The sequence below is a fragment of the Oncorhynchus mykiss genome, chromosome 25 (genome assembly GCF_057628025.1).
Source record: "Oncorhynchus mykiss isolate SJ-2025 chromosome 25, ASM5762802v1, whole genome shotgun sequence".
Lineage (NCBI taxonomy): Eukaryota > Metazoa > Chordata > Actinopteri > Salmoniformes > Salmonidae > Oncorhynchus > Oncorhynchus mykiss.
Genome location: NC_143046.1, coordinates 56,922,712 through 56,941,453, shown reverse-complemented (window position 1 = coordinate 56,941,453; position 18,742 = coordinate 56,922,712). Strand labels below are relative to the sequence as shown.

At 43.4% G+C, this 18,742-nt stretch overlaps 1 protein-coding gene across 3 annotated transcripts in view; it reads left to right on the top strand.

The window, feature by feature from the left end:
• smyd3 (SET and MYND domain containing 3) overlaps positions 1-18,742 on the top strand; it is a 191,390-nt gene that overhangs the window by 83,544 nt on the left and 89,104 nt on the right. Inside the window, exon 6 of one of the 3 annotated variants that reach the window (XM_090220609.1) lies at positions 11,608-12,258. The exons of the other annotated variants lie outside the window; for them this stretch is intronic. Within the exon in view, the coding sequence (XP_090076735.1) occupies positions 11,608-11,859 (252 nt within the window). The 3' untranslated portion in view covers positions 11,860-12,258. Of the gene's footprint in view, positions 1-11,607; positions 12,259-18,742 lie in introns of those variants that run through there. 3 annotated transcript variants of the gene reach the window in all.

Below are 18,742 nucleotides of genomic sequence, written 5' to 3'. Positions count from 1 at the left end.
ATAAAAAATATTCCAAAACATGTGTCCTGTTTGCAATAAGACACTAAAGTAAAACTGCAAAAACGGCAAACTTTGGGTCCTGAATACAAAGCATTATGTTTGGGGCAAATCCACCACAATACATTACCGAGTACCACTCTTCATATTTTCAAGCATGATGGTGGCTCCATCATGTTATGGGTATGCTTGTCATCGGCAAGGACAAGGCAGTTTATTAGGATAAAATGAAATAGAATAGGCAAAATCCTAGAGGAAAACTTGGTTCAGTCTTCTTTCCAACAGACACTGGGAGACAAATTCACCTGTCAGCAGGACAATAACGTAAAACACAAAGCCAAATATACACTGGAGTTGCTTACCAAGATGACATTGAATGTTCCTGTGTGGCCTAGTTACAGTTTTTACTCAAATTGGCTAGAAAATGGCTGTCTAGCAATGATCAACAACCAATTTGACAGAGCTTGAAGAATTACAAAAATGATGTGTAAATATTGTACAATCCAGGTGTGCAAAACTCGAAGACTTACCCAAAAATACTCATAGCTACAATCGCTTCCGGGCTTCCGGGTGTGAATACTTATGTAAATTTGATATTTCCGTATTACATTTTCAATAAATTTGCAAAAATATCTAAACACGTTTTCACTTTGTCATTATGTTTTTTTTTAATTCAGGCTTTAACACAACAAAATGTGCAATATGTTAAGGCATAAGAATATTTTCTGAAGGCACTGTACCTCTACTAAGATGAGGGGGTGAATAGCATCTATATTTAATAGTCATTCTATTGGCCAATTAGTGCTGTGGCCATATTGTGTGTTGAGCTGCAGCCAGAGCAGTAGCAACAATGGGTCGATGGATGGGGGTAATTTTCATGGCGGCCATATTGTGTCGAGCTGGAGCCATGGCCAGGCCAGTGGCACTAGCAGCTGTAGGAGATGGATGAGGGTAATTTCCATGGCCTCAGGCAGCACTATATCACCAGGAAACAGAGGGCTTTAAATCATAGGGCATTTCTACACACACGCACTAGGACACACACATTTGTAGACACACATACTAACTGTACAAGGGCACAAATGTCTGCCCTCACACACACATGCTTGCGTTCACATACATCCTCCCAAGGCATTCTGTCCTCTTGTGATGGAAGTTCAACAGGCTTTGTGGTGAATCTTTCAAATTGTCCATTCCTCTCATCTCTCGGACTTCACGTTGACGTTGACGTTGATTAAAATGTTCAGCTTTTACTTAAAGTTATGCTGGTTTCAAATGAAACACAACACCTTTCTTTTATTAAAGCTTTTAGAATTGATTTGTGTCATACTGTGATGAAGCTGTGAGCCCGTCACCTATAAACGTAATTGTATTATTATATTTTTTTAATTTATTAATACCTGGAGCACTTTGATTGTAGATCATGCCTGAGGAACCCTGCATTCTCTGTTTATCATTACGCAGGGGCATTTGTCTGTGTGAGCAGTGGAAGTTTACCTCCATTTTTTTTTTGTTATTGACAATGTAAAGATGTCCGAGGTTGCTTACGAAATGCTATGCCTTATAATTGTAAAGGTTTGTGTGAGTAATTTTAAGAGTCCTCACTTTTGTCTCTTGTGTCGAGGAGGGTTCTGGCGCCTCCTGGTTTGGGTGTCAGCTGACAAACCGAGGGTTTTGGAGACGCGCACGTTTACCCAGTGTCACGGCGCACGGCACCAGATCATTTGTATTGTCTAACTTGTAGTCCTTTTGACAAGGTTTCATGCTATTAATGAAATGTGCACATTCATTACTATTGTATTGCCTGTGTATGTGCATTTATTTCTATTATTGGTTACATTAATTATTGATAGGCGGATTCTGGATATGCTTCCTGTCAGGTGGTTTCTGTAGGGTATAAGAACCAGTCATTTGCCATTTGGCTGGGGACAGAGAGGGTATGCCAGGCCAGAGCTAAGGCCTTGACTAAAATATTGAGTCATGTCGACATTTTGATTCTAGCCTTTCTTTATTTTGTATATATTTGTAAATGGTGCACGTTGTCTTTGTGAATCCTGGACCTTCAACACACTGTAAATGGTGCACGTTGTCTTTGTGAATCCTGGACCTTCAACACACTGTAAATGGTGCACGTTGTCTTTGTGAATCCTGGACCTTCAACACATTGTAAATGGTGCACGTTGTCTTTGTGAATCCTGGACCTTCAACACACTGTAAATGGTGCACGTTGTCTTTGTGAATCCTGGACCTTCAACACACTGTAAATGGTGCACGTTGTCTTTGTGAATCCTGGACCTTCAACACATTGTAAATGGTGCACGTTGTCTTTGTGAATCCTGGACCTTCAACACATTGTAAATGGTGCACGTTGTCTTTGTGAATCCTGGACCTTCAACACATTGTAAATGGTGCACGTTGTCTTTGTGAATCCTGGACCTTCAACACATTGTAAATGGTGCACGTTGTCTTTGTGAATCCTGGACCTTCAACACATTGTAAATGGTGCACATTGTCTTTGTGAATCCTGGACCTTCAACACACTGTAAATGGTGCACGTTGTCTTTGTGAATCCTGGACCTTCAACACATTGTAAATGGTGCACATTGTCTTTGTGAATCCTGGACCTTCAACACACTGTAAATGGTGCACGTTGTCTTTGTGAATCCTGGACCTTCAACACACTGTAAATGGTGCACGTTGTCTTTGTGAATCCTGGACCTTCAACACACTGTAAATGGTGCACGTTGTCTTTGTGAATCCTGGACCTTCAACACACTGTAAATGGTGCACGTTGTCTTTGTGAATCCTGGACCTTCAACACACTGTAAATGGTGCACGTTGTCTTTGTGAATCCTGGACCTTCAACACATTGTAAATGGTGCACGTTGTCTTTGTGAATCCTGGACCTTCAACACACTGTAAATGGTGCACGTTGTCTTTGTGAATCCTGGACCTTCAACACATTGTAAATGGTGCACGTTGTCTTTGTGAATCCTGGACCTTCAACACATTGTAAATGGTGCACGTTGTCTTTGTGAATCCTGGACCTTCAACACATTGTAAATGGTGCACGTTGTCTTTGTGAATCCTGGACCTTCAACACATTGTAAATGGTGCACGTTGTCTTTGTGAATCCTGGACCTTCAACACATTGTAAATGGTGCACGTTGTCTTTGTGAATCCTGGACCTTCAACACATTGTAAATGGTGCACGTTGTCTTTGTGAATCCTGGACCTTCAACACATTGTAAATGGTGCACGTTGTCTTTGTGAATCCTGGACCTTCAACACATTGTAAATGGTGCATGTTGTCTTTGTGAATCCTGGACCTTCAACACATTGTAAATGGTGCACGTTGTCTTTGTGAATCCTGGACCTTCAACACACTGTAAATGGTGCACGTTGTCTTTGTGAATCCTGGACCTTCAACACATTGTAAATGGTGCACGTTGTCTTTGTGAATCCTGGACCTTCAACACATTGTAAATGGTGCACGTTGTCTTTGTGAATCCTGGACCTTCAACACATTGTAAATGGTGCACGTTGTCTTTGTGAATCCTGGACCTTCAACACATTGTAAATGGTGCACGTTGTCTTTGTGAATCCTGGACCTTCAACACACTGTAAATGGTGCACGTTGTCTTTGTGAATCCTGGACCTTCAACACACTGTAAATGGTGCACGTTGTCTTTGTGAATCCTGGACCTTCAACACATTGTAAATGGTGCACGTTGTCTTTGTGAATCCTGGACCTTCAACACATTGTAAATGGTGCACGTTGTCTTTGTGAATCCTGGACCTTCAACACACTGTAAATGGTGCATGTTGTCTTTGTGAATCCTGGACCTTCAACACATTGTAAATGGTGCACGTTGTCTTTGTGAATCCTGGACCTTCAACACACTGTAAATGGTGCACGTTGTCTTTGTGAATCCTGGACCTTCAACACACTGTAAATGGTGCACGTTGTCTTTGTGAATCCTGGACCTTCAACACACTGTAAATGGTGCACGTTGTCTTTGTGAATCCTGGACCTTCAACACACTGTAAATGGTGCACGTTGTCTTTGTGAATCCTGGACCTTCAACACACTGTAAATGGTGCACGTTGTCTTTGTGAATCCTGGACCTTCAACACACTGTAAATGGTGCACGTTGTCTTTGTGAATCCTGGACCTTCAACACACTGTAAATGGTGCACGTTGTCTTTGTGAATCCTGGACCTTCAACACACTGTAAATGGTGCACGTTGTCTTTGTGAATCCTGGACCTTCAACACACTGTAAATGGTGCACGTTGTCTTTGTGAATCCTGGACCTTCAACACATTGTAAATGGTGCACGTTGTCTTTGTGAATCCTGGACCTTCAACACATTGTAAATGGTGCACGTTGTCTTTGTGAATCCTGGACCTTCAACACATTGTAAATGGTGAGCACTCTACTCTCCTGTCTGCCTCCTCACTGTTCCCTTCGGCAACAGTCTCCCTAACACAAAGCAAGGACTCTCTCTCTCTCTCTCCCGCTCTCCCGCTCTCTCTCCCGCTCCCCCTCTCATTCTACTGGTATTGTATTCCATGCTATGGTTCAGCCATAAATGTTCAAAGTGCGAGCTCTGACCTCCACATCACCTCTCTACTCTACTGCCTCTGCAGCAGAGAGCTGGAGGGAGAGATGAAGGGAGAGAGGGAAGGAGAGATGGATAGAACTGGCTAGGGTGGCAGAGAGAGATGGGGACGGGTTGAGGCAGAGAGGGATGTGGCGGGGAGAGGGAAGAAGGTGAGATCGGGAGGGGGCTGCGGAAGAGGAAGAGGCAGGGAAATAGGGAGGGAAGGGTGCCGTATGAAATATGGAAGGAGAGAGAGGAAGTGGGAGAATCCATCCATCCATCTGCCTTAAATGGAGAGATCTGTTATTGGAGGGCCTCACTCTGATTGAGTGATTTATATTATGTATTACTGTCTTAAATGTTTCTAATTGTGTGATATGTTTCCTAGGGGGTAGATGGGCTGTTCTAATGGAGTCCTATATTAGCTTTATTAGAATGTAGCCATGCGTAAGGAAGGACCCAGCGTACTGTATGTGTGACTAATGTTCTCATCTTAGTGCTGAATGACTGGTGCTTTTTGAGGTCGGTTCGGTTTAGGTTCGATTATAAAAATAAAAAAAATCATTATTTTATTAATTTTTTCGATTATTTTAAATAACATTAAATGCATTATGTGGGTTGAATTCTGTAACAACACAGAATAAAACAATTTACAGAAGTCCCAAGATGGTAGTGACTGCCCACGTATTAATCATAATTTATTCACATTACTTTAATAAAATACTTTAGTTTTAGTGCATATTACATTTGTTTTAATATTTAATTCCTTATCTCATCTCTATAGAGCTGCTGTCTGACAAAATCCCAGTTTTGTAGGTCTTAAGTCATACCTTTATGACTGCTGAATACCAACTATCAATCACTTGGATCATATATTTTCAGATAGAGATGCCCTCGTGAAGCAACAGCTGAACTCTATATCACCTCATGATCGCGCATTCTTCTCTCTTCAGTAGCAGGCCTAAAAAGAAACCGGTATATGAGCAAAGGATTATGGTCATTGTAGTTAATTACATCAATGTATGCGCTAAATTATGTTGAATATTAGCCTGTTGGAAACAACGCCCTACTACATCGCATAGTTCAGGCTGGATCTTATTTTAACTGCATCTTAACGCATTGCGCATTGAGCTCACCAAATAAAAAAGGAAATGTTTAAAAACTGAAAAATAACAAATGTTGGTTAATCGCTCAGCACTACATCTTATAGTGAACATACAGTGCATTTGGAAAGTATTCAGACCCCTGGACTTTTTCCACATTTTGTTACATTACACCTAAAAATGGATAAAATAAAATAAATCCTCATCAATCTACACACAATACCCCATAATGACGACGCGAAAACACTTTTGTCGACATTTGTCCAAATTTATTACAAATGAAAAACAGAAATACCTTTTTTTATTATCAACCTTTTTCTATGAGACTCGAAATTGAGCTCAGGTGCATCCTGTTTCCATTGATCATCCTTGAGATATTTCTACAACTTGATTAGAGTCCACCTGTGGTAAATTCAATTGATTGGACATGATTTGGAAAGGCACACAGGTCCCACAGTTGACAGTACATGTCAGAGCAAAAACCAAGCCATGAGGTCGAAGGAATTGTCCGTAGAGCTCAGAGACAGGATTGTGTTGAGGCACAGATCTGGGGAAGGGTACCAAAACATTTCTGCAGCATTGAAGGTCCCCAATAACACTGGCCTCCATCATTCTCAAATGGAAGAAGTTTGGAACCATCAAGACTCTTCCTAGAGCAGGCTGGTGCGGGAGGTGGGAGGTGACCAAGAATCTGACTCTGACAGAACTCCAGAGTTCCTCTTTAGAGATGGTTGTCCTTCTGGAAGGTTCTCTCATCTCTGCAGCACTCCACCAATCAGGCCTTTATGGTAGAGTGGCCAGATAGAAGCCACTCCTAAAAAAAGGCACATGACAGCACGCTTGGAGTTTGCCAAAAGGCATCTAAAGACTCTCAGGTCATGAGAAACAATGTTCTCTTGTCTGATGAAACCGAGATTAAACTCTTTGACCTGAATACCAAGCGTCACATCTGGAGGAAACCTGGCACCACACCTACGGTGAAGCGTGGTGTTGGCAGCATCATGCTGTGGGGATGTTTTTCAGTGGCAGGGACTGGGAGACTGGTCAGCATCTGGGAAAAGATGAATGCAGCAAAGTACAGAGAGATCCTTGATGAAAACCTGCTCCAGAGCGCTCAGGACCTCAGACTGGTTCACCTTCCAACAGGACAACGACCCTAAGCACACAGCCAAGACAACACAGGAGTGGCTTCGGGATAATTCGCTGAATGCTCTTGAGCAGCCCAGCCAGAGCCTGGACTTGAACCCGGTCGAACATCTCTGGAGACCTGAAAATAGTCGTGCAGTGACGCTCCCCTTCCAACCTGACAGAGCTTGATAGGATCTGCAGAGAAGAATGGGAGAAACTCCCCAAATGCAGGTGTGCCAAGCTTGTAGCGTCATACTCAAGGCTGTAATCGCTGCCAAAGGTGCTTCAACAAAGTACTGAGTAAAGGGTCTGAATACTTATGTAAATTTTATATTTCTGGTTTTTATTTTTATACATTTGCAAACATTTCTAATAACATGTTTTTACTTTGTCGTTATGGGGTATTGTGTGTAGATTGAGGGGAAAACACTGTTTAATACATTTTAGAATACGGCTGTAACCCACCACACACACACACACACACACACACACTTTCGAAGTCACTCTTGAGCAGTCTGCCTATACACACACACACAGCCCCGAGGTACAACTTTCAACCTATTTCCAGGTTGTGTGTGTGTGTGGTCAGATCATCCATTTTCAAGCTGCTCTGATGTGCGACTCACTTCCCTGATGAGGTGAAGTGGATTATGGGATTTGGAGTTGACAGATGTCATCTGATTATTGTAATCCTCTTGTTACATAAAAACATGAAAAGACTATAGCAGACAAACACATGCACACACACAAACCTTTGCTGTGTGTGCTGTAGGTGATTGTGTTGTGACGTGAGTGGCTTTCTCAAAGCTTTCTGTGACCACTCTCTGAGTGCGTGTATGTTATTTTGCCTTCTCCAGTTACGGTTGCCTGAGGATGAGTCACAGTCAGTCTCTGTGTGTGTGTGTGTGTGTGTGTGTGTCTGAGTGAGTGTGTGTGTTTGTCTGCTATACTATTTTCTTGTTTTTATGTAACAGGAGGATTATGATAATCAGCTGACATCTGTCAACTCTAAATCCCATAATCCACTTCACCTCATCCGCAAAGTGAGTCGCACATCAGAGGAGCTTGAAAATGCATGTTCTGACCACACACACACACACACATGTGCATATGTTGAGGTTGTAGCACTGCATTTAGAGATATTCCCTTAGGGGAAACAGGTCAAATGTTTTGTCTATCACCGTGTATGTGTGTGTGTGTGTGTGCGTGTGCATGCGTGGGTAGATCGCTCAAGAGTGACTTCGAAATTGGATGCCTATCCATGTCCTGAGGATGTTGGGAATTGTTCAAAACCGGTTACTAGGGGCAAAAGTGAGCACTATTACCATCAAGTAGGCTTGGGTTTTGCCAGGGCTTTGTGGATCGGCCTAATGACTCTGAATCAGAAGGTTGCCTGTTTCGATTCCATTTAACTTTAGTGGCTATGGTGGGCTGGTGTGGTGTTATAACCCTGTCCAGTTGGACCAACGTTTAATTCTGTAGTGAGACTGTGAGGTCTAGTTAGTGTGTGTGTGTGACCCCAGTGAAATAGGAGAGTAGTCTACAGAAGGCCAGTTTCATGACCCTGGCCTGGTCCAGAAGCTCAGACCATTAGGTTTTAATGGCAGAGCCTCCGATAGCGTTTCTCCAATAATATTGCTACCAGTCTACTGTTTTACTGTTACTGCTGCTAATACACTGCTCAGATCATAACAACCATTGACAACACGTCTGCTACCTCAGATCCTATCTTTGTTTGTGGGTGGGTGGGTGTGGGTGTGGGGTGGAGGGGGTTGTTGAAAAAAATACAAATCAGGACTCGGTATATGGCTGAGGATTGTTTAGTGATCCTTGCCAGTCAAGTAATGCTTTGGAAGCTGGAAGCCCTCCACACCACACCAGCCCACTATTGCCATCAGAACCATTAACACTACTACTGGGGTTCTATTCATCCCTCCACCCTCCCCGTTCCCATTCACAACCCCCTGCAAATCACTCAGCAGGCGAGTGGGATGGACAGGTGGAGGAGGGAGGAAATAGAGAGAGGGATGGAGGAAGTAGAGAGAGGGGTGGAGGAGGGAGGAAGTAGAGAGAGGGGTGGAGGAGGGAGGAAGTAGAGAGAGGGGTGGAGGGGTGGAGGAAGTAGAGAGAGGGGTGGAGGAGGGAGGAAGTAGAGAGAGGGGTGGAGGAGGGATGAAGTAGAGAGAGGGGTGGAGGAGGGAGGAAGTAGAGAGAGGGGTGGAGGAGGGAGGAAGTAGAGTGAGGGGTGGAGGAGGGAGGAAGTTGAGTGGGATGGAAGAGAAATGTAATGTGTAATAGCGTTGGGTGATGTTATAATCCTTCAAGCCAAACCCTTCAGCCTTCTGCCATTCAATGATATATTACCCTTCTGTGTGTGTGTGTGTGTGTGTGTTCCCCCAATGTGATGTAGCTTGAATCTCTCTGTTGAAGCAGCGTAACATCTCTAGAACGGTGTGATTCCATCTGAGATATTGTGTGTCTGTGACACCCGCTGTTCCCCCACTGTGACACCGATGTAGATTGAATATCTCTGTTAAAGCTGCGTAACGTCTTTCTAACGGTGTGATTCCACCAGAGATTGTGTGTGTGTGTGTGTGTGTGTGTGTGTGTGTGTGTGTCTGTGTGTGAGAACACAGGGACTTAAATGATAGAATGTTGCGCGGTGCTGGTTTACTCGACAGACTGTGTGTGTTTGTTTGTGTGTGTGTGTGTCGAGGAAAGCCTTCAGGGAAATTTCTGCTTAGATGCTCATCCTGGCTCCATATTGGCACCAGCACGAGCCTGCGTTCAAGTGCCAAAAACCATGTGCGTTTGTGTCAGGGCCCAGTTTGTGCTCATGCGTGACCATCGCCTGAGAGTTTAACACTAAACTGCCACTAAATTAAATGGCCTCTTTATATTATATCAATAAATAATTGAATAATTCAAATGTATTACCCATTTTACGCATTTATTTATTATTACCCATTTTCCGCATTTGGTTCCCACTCTGGCTTTTACTCTTACTGATTTTATTGCTTTTGTTGACTTTTTCTTCTCTCCCTCCAGCCCTCTCTTCCTCTCCCATTTTTTTCTTTCCCTCTTTTCCACCCTAAACGTTAAATCAATCGTGTCTTCATTAGTGGACACTCACTCACTCAGACACACACACACACACACACACACACACACACACACACCTTTTTGAGCTCTGAGGTGTCTTATCAGATTGTTGCAGCTAATGAGTTGCGTCATGTTTGTGTGTTTGAAGCTAGCTTGTCAACTGAGTCTGTGATTGACACCTGACGAGTGTCACTGAGCCCAAGTCTCTCTCACTCGCTCTATCTCATGTCAGATAGTATTGGATGGATGAAGAAAGAGAGAGAGAGAAAAAGAGTTGGACTCTCATGTCAAGACAGTTTAAGATACAGTGACTTGATTTAGAGGACATTTGTGGTTTAGTACGGTACCCTGCGTCACCACCTCATTGCTCCAGACCACCGCAAGGGGGAGTTAGAGCACTGATTGGGCTTTTCGGTCCCAAGGCGCTAATGTGTCTCTAACTGACAATGAATGGGCGACATAAACCTAAATAGAAACGGATAATTGTGCACGACTTCAGTATTACTTGCGAAAGTTGTTGTTACACTAAGGTTTTATTCTAAGAGAAACCTAGACTACAATTAGGATGTGGAAATGTTAGGATTATTTTGCTCTTACTGTAGCCTACTCCCGACCGGTCACGTTGTACAGCGCCTGAGTGGCGCAGTGGTCTAAGACACCGCATCGCAGTGCAGACTGTGTTGCTACAGATGCTGGTTCAATACGCGTGCCGGTCTCGACTGGGAGACCCATGAGATGAATGTAGGTTTTTGGTTTCTCTCCCTCTAAAAACAAAAACAAAATTATTCTAAATAACTAACTGGCTTTATTTACAAATTAGTAACAATGTCTCACCCCATGTTCAAGAATGGCCTTTTTTTTTTAAACAAAGCGATTTATTATTATTATTATTAATTTAGAATGATATAAAAGCACCTTGGATATTCTCACATATATATTATTAACCCTGTTATAAGCAGGACAATATATATTGGTCATATTAGTCATGGTTCCTGAGTGGCGCACAATGGGATTGCCTTGCAGTTCTCCAGCTGTATCCACTGAAATAGCGGTGGGCGTGCAAGGTTCATGGCACGAGGGCAGGGGGCACGGGATGGGCCACAGAGCGGTTCACAGAAGACGGACCTAGTCCATGGGGAAGGGGGGGTGGACCCCCACCCCACTGGGTAGCACAGAGCAGCACTTTAAGGGGCATTGCACTAATAATGGCGCTGACTAGGGAAACATTCCTGCCATTCTCAGTGCCAGTCTGCACGTTCAAACTAAAACAATATAACTAATAATGATGTGAAAAATGCCCCTTAGATATGGGGGCAGATATTCAGGGGGCAGATATTATTAAATATTACATTTTATTTACCAGTAGTGATGGACAGCTGGTGGCATTTTGAAAACAGGTTTTCAAACACTTGTTGCTCGAATAGCAGCATAATCAAAGTGAGGACAATCGGCGATCTGCTGTATACTTATGGCCTATTGTAAGCTGAAAGTCACACCTTTCCAGTACTCCTCACCCCGCCCCAAACTCTGCCCTTAACACAGTTACCATTGTTTATCTATCATTTGTGTGTTGGAGTCACTTTTAATTCTTAATTGATCTACCTTTCCTATCATAGGCCGCTGTAATCGATGGGGGCTCAAGGGAGGTAACATTCTGCTCGTCTGATGCAGGTGCACATGGATCAGATTCAAACTTTGAAGACTGAGATCGAGTCATTGAAGGCAGACCAGCAGAAAGAGAAACATTATCTGAGGGCGGAGATACGGGCGACAGCTGATGCCTTGGTTCAGAGCGAGGAACGAGACGGAGTCACCATCCATTCCAGGCACACCTGTGAGCTCTGGAACTCCGCCTCCGACAGGCAGAGTCAACATACCTGGCGAGGTCATCGGTTCACCCTGACATTTCCATTCCTCTTCTGACTACAGAACTTAACCAAGGTTAATGTGACTTACCAGTGAACCTCCGGGTGTTCATCATTAATACTGTGTCTCAGAAGTTTCTGTCCATGACTGATGCAACCCGAAAAAGTATTAAAGACGGAGTTAATGAGTACTTGAGGTCACTGAGAAAGTCTGGACTTGGCCTGCTCCCCCTTATGTAAGGAATTAGGCTCTTTCCCATGTTTACTACAGTATGTACTGGAGGCTATGTTTACTTGTCAGACTGCACAGTAGCCTATTAAACAAATGCAGGTGGCTTATATCTTCAAAATGCTTTATTATCCAAATGTTAAAGCATATACAGTACATTACTGTGTTTCTTCATCAGCGTCTTTATGCTTTCGTTAATAAAATAATGATACAAATTCTCTTTCAAAATGCAGATGTTTATTTAGTTATGGATCCATAATGAATTACTATGGGAATAAATATCACGGATTTACAGAAATATTGGAACAAAGTTGTCTAATGAAGGTAAGCAAATAGTTGCTTACTGGAAAATACTCTTTCAAACACACACAGACACATTGTACAGCGCCATTATGGCTATTAGCTGGACAATAGACTTGCCTAGATGGAGGGTAGGGGGAGAGTTCTATCATCGAATGTATTTCTTAGTTAGAATGACTGTATCACAACCGGCCTTGATTGGTTGCAATTTCAGTTTAATCCACCAGAAAAGACTAAACAACCTAACCTGGACACCATATACAGTATTATAATAGCCCATTATGGGCTATTAGCAGGACAATATACCTTTACCAACACCTCTCTGTATTTTGATACTTTGTGGATGGGGCCTTCCCGAATGGCACAGCGGTCCAAGACACTGCATCGCAGTGCAAAATGTGTTGCTGCAGATGCAGGTTTGATACCCGTGCCGGCCAATAATAACGCCAATAATTATATTTTTTGATATACAGTAGGCCTACCATAGGCGACATGAGCCTCACTAGTGTTGAGTAATGTGCTGTTAAAAGTGGTGTAGGTCTTATTTATTTAAAGAGCATATTGAAGTTAGAAGCAATAGGATTTGAAGCCATAGCCTACCCGCTGTTGTCATCTATTTTAGCACCATTTCACGCTGCTCTGAGACAAGCATAGGGACTGGTCTTGATAAATCAATGAGATTTTTATTTTCACTGAATCTCCATTTGGGTATTGGTTAGACTACAATTATACATGTAGGGTGTGGAAATGTTATGCTCTTAGTACTGTAGCCTACTCCCGACCGTCACGTTGTACAGTGCCCTATTTTCCATTCCATCCTAACAGAAACCCTGAGGGTTTTTAACTTCTTCGATATAGGGGGCGCTCTTTTAATTTTTGGATGAAAAACGAGATATTTTGTCACGAAAAGATGCTCGACTATGCATATAATTGACAGCTTTGGAAAGAAAACACTCTGATGTTTCCAAAACTGCAAAGATATTGTCTGTGAGTGCCACAGAACTGATTTTACAGGCGAAACCCAGATAAAAATCCAATCAGGAAGTGCCGCATTTTTTGAAACCGCATCATTCCAATGACTCCTTATATGGCTGTGGAGGAGCTAGGAGTCAGCTTACGTTTTCTACGTTTTCCCAAGGTGTCTGCAGCATTGTGACGTATTTGTAGGCATATCATTGGAAGATTGACCATAAGAGACTACATCTACCAGGTGGTCGCTTGGTGTCCTCCGTCGCAATTATTGCGTAATCTCCAGCTGCAGTATTTTTCCGTTTGCCTTTGATGAGAAACCGACTGCCAGGAATGATTTTTCATCGAATAGAATTGTGAAAAACACCATGAGGATTGATTCTAAACAACGTTTGCCATGTTTCTGTCGATATTATGGAGCTAATTTGGAAAAAAGTTTGGCGTTGTGTTGACTGCATTTTCGTTTTTTTTTCTTAGCCAAACGTGATGAACAAAACGGAGCTATTTCTCTTACACAAATAATATTTTTGGAAAAAATGAACATTTGCTATCTAACTGAGAGTCTCGTCATTGAAAACATCCGAAGTTCTTCAAAGGTAAATGATTTTATTTGAATGCTTTTCTTGTTTTTGTGAAAATGTTGCCTGCTGAATGCTAGGCTTAATGCTATGCTAGGCTATCAGTACTCTTACACAAATGCTTGTGTAGCTTTGGTTAAAGCATATTTTGAAAATCTGAGATGAGTGTTGTTAACAAAAGGCTAAGCTTGTGTTTCAATATATTTATTTCATTTCATTTGCGATTTTCATGAATAGGAAACGTTGCGTTATGGTAATGAGCTTGAGGCTATGATTACGCTCCCGGATACGGGATTGCTCGACGCTAGAGGTTAATTTTTCTTGGAATAGAAACACTGTTAATATTAATCAAATGAATATGTTCTTTAACAAAAAGGTATTGAAATTCTTTAGGACAGCCACTATTGAAGGCTATCAAATGCTTCTCATAGATGCCCTCTGGTAGTCAAACTAGCACTAACTAGCTTTAATGGTTACATTGAGTGACACTTAAATAATAACGTGCCACAGAAGCACCATGCAAGCTGTGCTGCAGTACGCTCCAACTTTTAAAGCACCGACCACTGTAGATCGATAGTTAGATACACTGTCTGTCTGTCTGTTATTGTTGTTTTTAGCTGTTTTCTTTTCATATTGTTCATTTGTTCTCATCAAACTGTAGCACATTCACATGCTTCTGAACACAGATACATTTGGAATTCAAATTTTATGGAACATAAAAAAAATATTGTGCTCAGGAACTGATATGCATAAAGCAGAGAGTTTGTGTGTGCGAGAGCAACAAGATCTCATAGTTTACTTTCGAAATTTGAGAGGAAGAGAACTTCCCAGGATGAGTGACGGATCCACCAGGGATAGTTCCATGTCTCTCTGATGTCTGATTACTCTTCTTCAGGCGGGGGAGGGACAGGGTTAAAGAGAGGGCGGGACAGGGGTAAAGAGAGGGCGGGACAGGGGTAAAGAGAGGGTGAGACAGAGGTAAAGAGAGGGAGGGACAGGGATAAAGAGAGGGAGGGACAGGGGTAAAGAGAGGGTGGGACGGGGGTAAAGAGAGGGAGGGACGGGGGTAAAGAGAGGCAGGGACGGGGGTAAAGAGAGGGTGGGACGGAGGTAAAGAGAGGGAGGGACGGGGGTAAAGAGAGGGAGGGACGGGGGTAAAGAGAGGGAGGGACAGGGGTAAAGAGAGGTAGGGACGGGGGTAAAGAGAGGGTGGGACGGGGGTAAAGAGAGGGTGGGACGGAGGTAAAGAGAGGGAGGGACGGGGGTAAAGAGAGGGAGGGACGTGGGTAAAGAGAGGGAGGGACGGGGGTAAAGAGAGGGAGGGACAGGGGTAAAGAGAGGGAGGGACGGGGGTAAAGAGAGGGAGGGACGGGGGTAAAGAGAGGGTGGGACGGGGGTAAAGCGAGGGAGGGACAGGGGTAAAGAACAGAGCAGTGTAATAGGGTTAGGGTGGTTGACTTAAAGGAGAGGCAACATAAATCCTACTCAGCTTCTCAGTGTGTAAATCTGCCTTCATCTCTCCCATGGCCCCGCCAGGTTAAATGAAATGACCACTGCAGAACATCATTCATTACTTCGACCGTAACCTCCACAGCCGGTGGATCAATGATCTGACCTCATAAAGACACACTGGTATGAGGAGTTGGGAGAAGAGGAGTGGTTAGCGGGAGGAATAGGTGAGGAAAGGAGGAATGAAAGGGAATGAGGGGAGGGGAGAAGAGGGGGTGAATGGAGGAGGTGAGGAGAAAGAAAGGATGTGAAAAGAAGGGAGAACATGACAGGAGTTGAGGAGAGTAGGAGAGAGCAGGAGAAAGGCCAAGGAGTTTGTGTGTGTTGTGTTGTGTTGTGTTGTGTTGTGAGTGAGTGAGTGAGTGAGCGAGTGAGCGAGCGAACGAACACTGGTCACGCTCCAGCAGTCAATCATATCATCTGATCAGAGACGCCCTGCCGACAAAACACTGCACTCTGTGTCTCTTCTCGTCACACAAACACTGTGCTCCTTTGTTTGAAGCAGAAACATCTGCACTCTCTCACTCAATATCAACATCTGTGGCCTACTTAAAAACCTAACTCCAAACAGTCTGAAACTACACACACACACACTTACCGACAGACAGACATAGACAAGATTAAACTAGACTGGACTGGACAGTGTTATGGGTTTATGAGATACAAGATAAGGGCCATGATGAGATAAATGGCTGTCTGTATGTGTGCGTGTGCATGAACATTTTGTCTGGCTGTCTTGTTACTTCATTACGACACCTGACAGATAGGCCAGACGGTTACACACACACACAACCTACCTAAGAATGTATCTCACGTTTCTTATCTTTTCAAACTAATCTCTCTGATTCTGGTCCACCCACATTTACCCCCCCCCCCCCCCCTGCCTTCAGCCTGTCAATCAGATGGGTGACCAATATTAACGGGACACTGCCCTTGGGCCTGTTCTCTTTACACACACACACACACACACACACAGCTCTTATACAGAACAGAAAACACAGACAAACTCTACATTAACACCTCTCATCCCTTCTCTCATCCCCCCCCATTCTCTCCTTCACCTCTTCATCTCATCTCACGAAGGGGGCCTTCAGTTTCCTCTCTGTTATTTTCTTCTCCTCTCCTCTCCTTTCTCTGTCCTTTCCACCACTGGAAGTGAAAGAGAATTAGCCCAGTATTTGACTGGAATTTAGGTGCTTTCTTTTGCCTTTGTGGTGAGGGTTTGAAATGTGTGTGTGTGTGGTGGGTCAGCCGTAGGGTCAGATGACCAGATGGAATGTGGCCTGCCCAGCTGTGAACGCGCTCAGTCAGCGGTAGAGTAGAGGGGCAATGAGACTGCAGGAGTGTGTGTGTGTGTCAGGCCCACGTGTTGAACATCAGTGCCGTGTCGATGTGCCACAAAGAGGGAGGGTAAAGGTCACAGTGCACTGCATGGTGGGATGACAGCAGGAGGCTGATAGTGGATTTAACGGTCACCACACACGCACTCAATGATCTGCTCGTAGTATGCTTCTTATCGTCTGCTGTTCTGCCTTCACCTAGCGTCTGACTAGCACTCCTGTCACCCCCGTCCTCCTCCCTGACCTCCATCTTTTCCTCCACACTTCTTTCCAAGCTCAGCGTTCTCGTGCTCTACTCTGCAGTCAGCCATACTCTCCCCCTGACAGTTGATGCGTGTTCTACTGTATTTCTATGTAAATAATAATAACAGTGAACTGTACTACATGCAAAACGACCTGTTAACTTGCTTTCAGAAACAGGTGAGGTTTGTGGTTATGTGCTTTACAGTTATATTTGCATGTAGTCAGATTCTGCAGTTCAGGATCATCATGAACCGATCACTTCATTGAATCTGACCGATAAAGTACTACTGCTGACCAAACCAATCAGAGGATACAGTAACAGTGACCCGTACAGAACAAATAGAATGAGTGTGTGTGTACATACAGTGCCTTCAGAAAGTATTCACACCCCTTGACTTATTCTACATTTTGTTGTTACAGCCTGAATTCAAAATGGATTAAATACAGTGCCTTGCGAAAGTATTCGGCCCCTTTGAACTTTGCAACCTTTTGCCACATTTCAGGCTTCAAACATAAAGATATAAAACTGTATTTTTTTGTGAAGAATCAACAACAAGTGGGACACAATCATGAAGTGGAACGACATTTATTGGATATTTCAAGCTTTTTTAACAAATCAAAAACTGAAAAATTGGGCGTGCAAAATTATTCAGCCCCCTTAAGTTAATACTTTGTAGCGCCACCTTTTGCTGCGATTACAGCTGTAAGTTGCTTGGGGTATGTCTCTATCAGTTTTGCACATCGAGAGACTGAATTTTTTTCCCATTCCTCCTTGCAAAACAGCTCGAGCTCAGTGAGGTTGGATGGAGAGCATTTGTGAACAGCAGTTTTCAGTTCTTTCCACAGATTCTCGATTGGATTCAGGTCTGGACTTTAACTTGGCTATTCTAACACCTGGATATGTTTATTTTTGAACCATTCCATTGTAGATTTTGCTTTATGTTTTGGATCATTGTCTTGTTGGAAGACAAATCTCCGTCCCAGTCTCAGGTCTTTTGCAGACTCCATCAGGTTTTCTTCCAGAATGGTCCTGTATTTGGCTCCATCCATCTTCCCATCAATTTTAACCATCTTCCCTGTCCCTGCTGAAGAAAAGCAGGCCCAAACCATGATGCTGCCACCACCATGTTTGACAGTGGGGATGGTGTGTTCAGCTGTGTTGCTTTTACGCCAAACATAACGTTTTGCATTGTTGCCAAAAAGTTCAATTTTGGTTTCATCTGACCAGAGCACCTTCTTCCACATGTTTGGTGTGTCTCCCAGGTGGCTTGTGGCAAACTTTAAACAACACTTTTTATGGATATCTTTAAGAAATGGCTTTCTTCTTGCCACTCTTCCATAAAGGCCAGATTTGTGCAATATACGACTGATTGTTGTCCTATGGACAGAGTCTCCCACCTCAGCTGTAGATCTCTGCAGTTCATCCAGAGTGATCATGGGCCTCTTGGCTGCATCTCTGATCAGTCTTCTCCTTGTATGAGCTGAAAGTTTAGAGGGACGGCCAGGTCTTGGTAGATTTGCAGTGGTCTGATACTCCTTCCATTTCAATATTATCGCTTGCACAGTGCTCCTTGGGATGTTTAAAGCTTGGGAAATCCTTTTGTATCCAAATCCGGCTTTAAACTTCTTCACAACAGTATCTCGGACCTGCCTGGTGCGTTCCTTGTTCTTCATGATGCTCTCTGCGCTTATAACGGACCTCTGAGACTATCAGAGTGCAGGTGCATTTATACGGAGACTTGATTACACACAGGTGGATTGTATTTATCATCA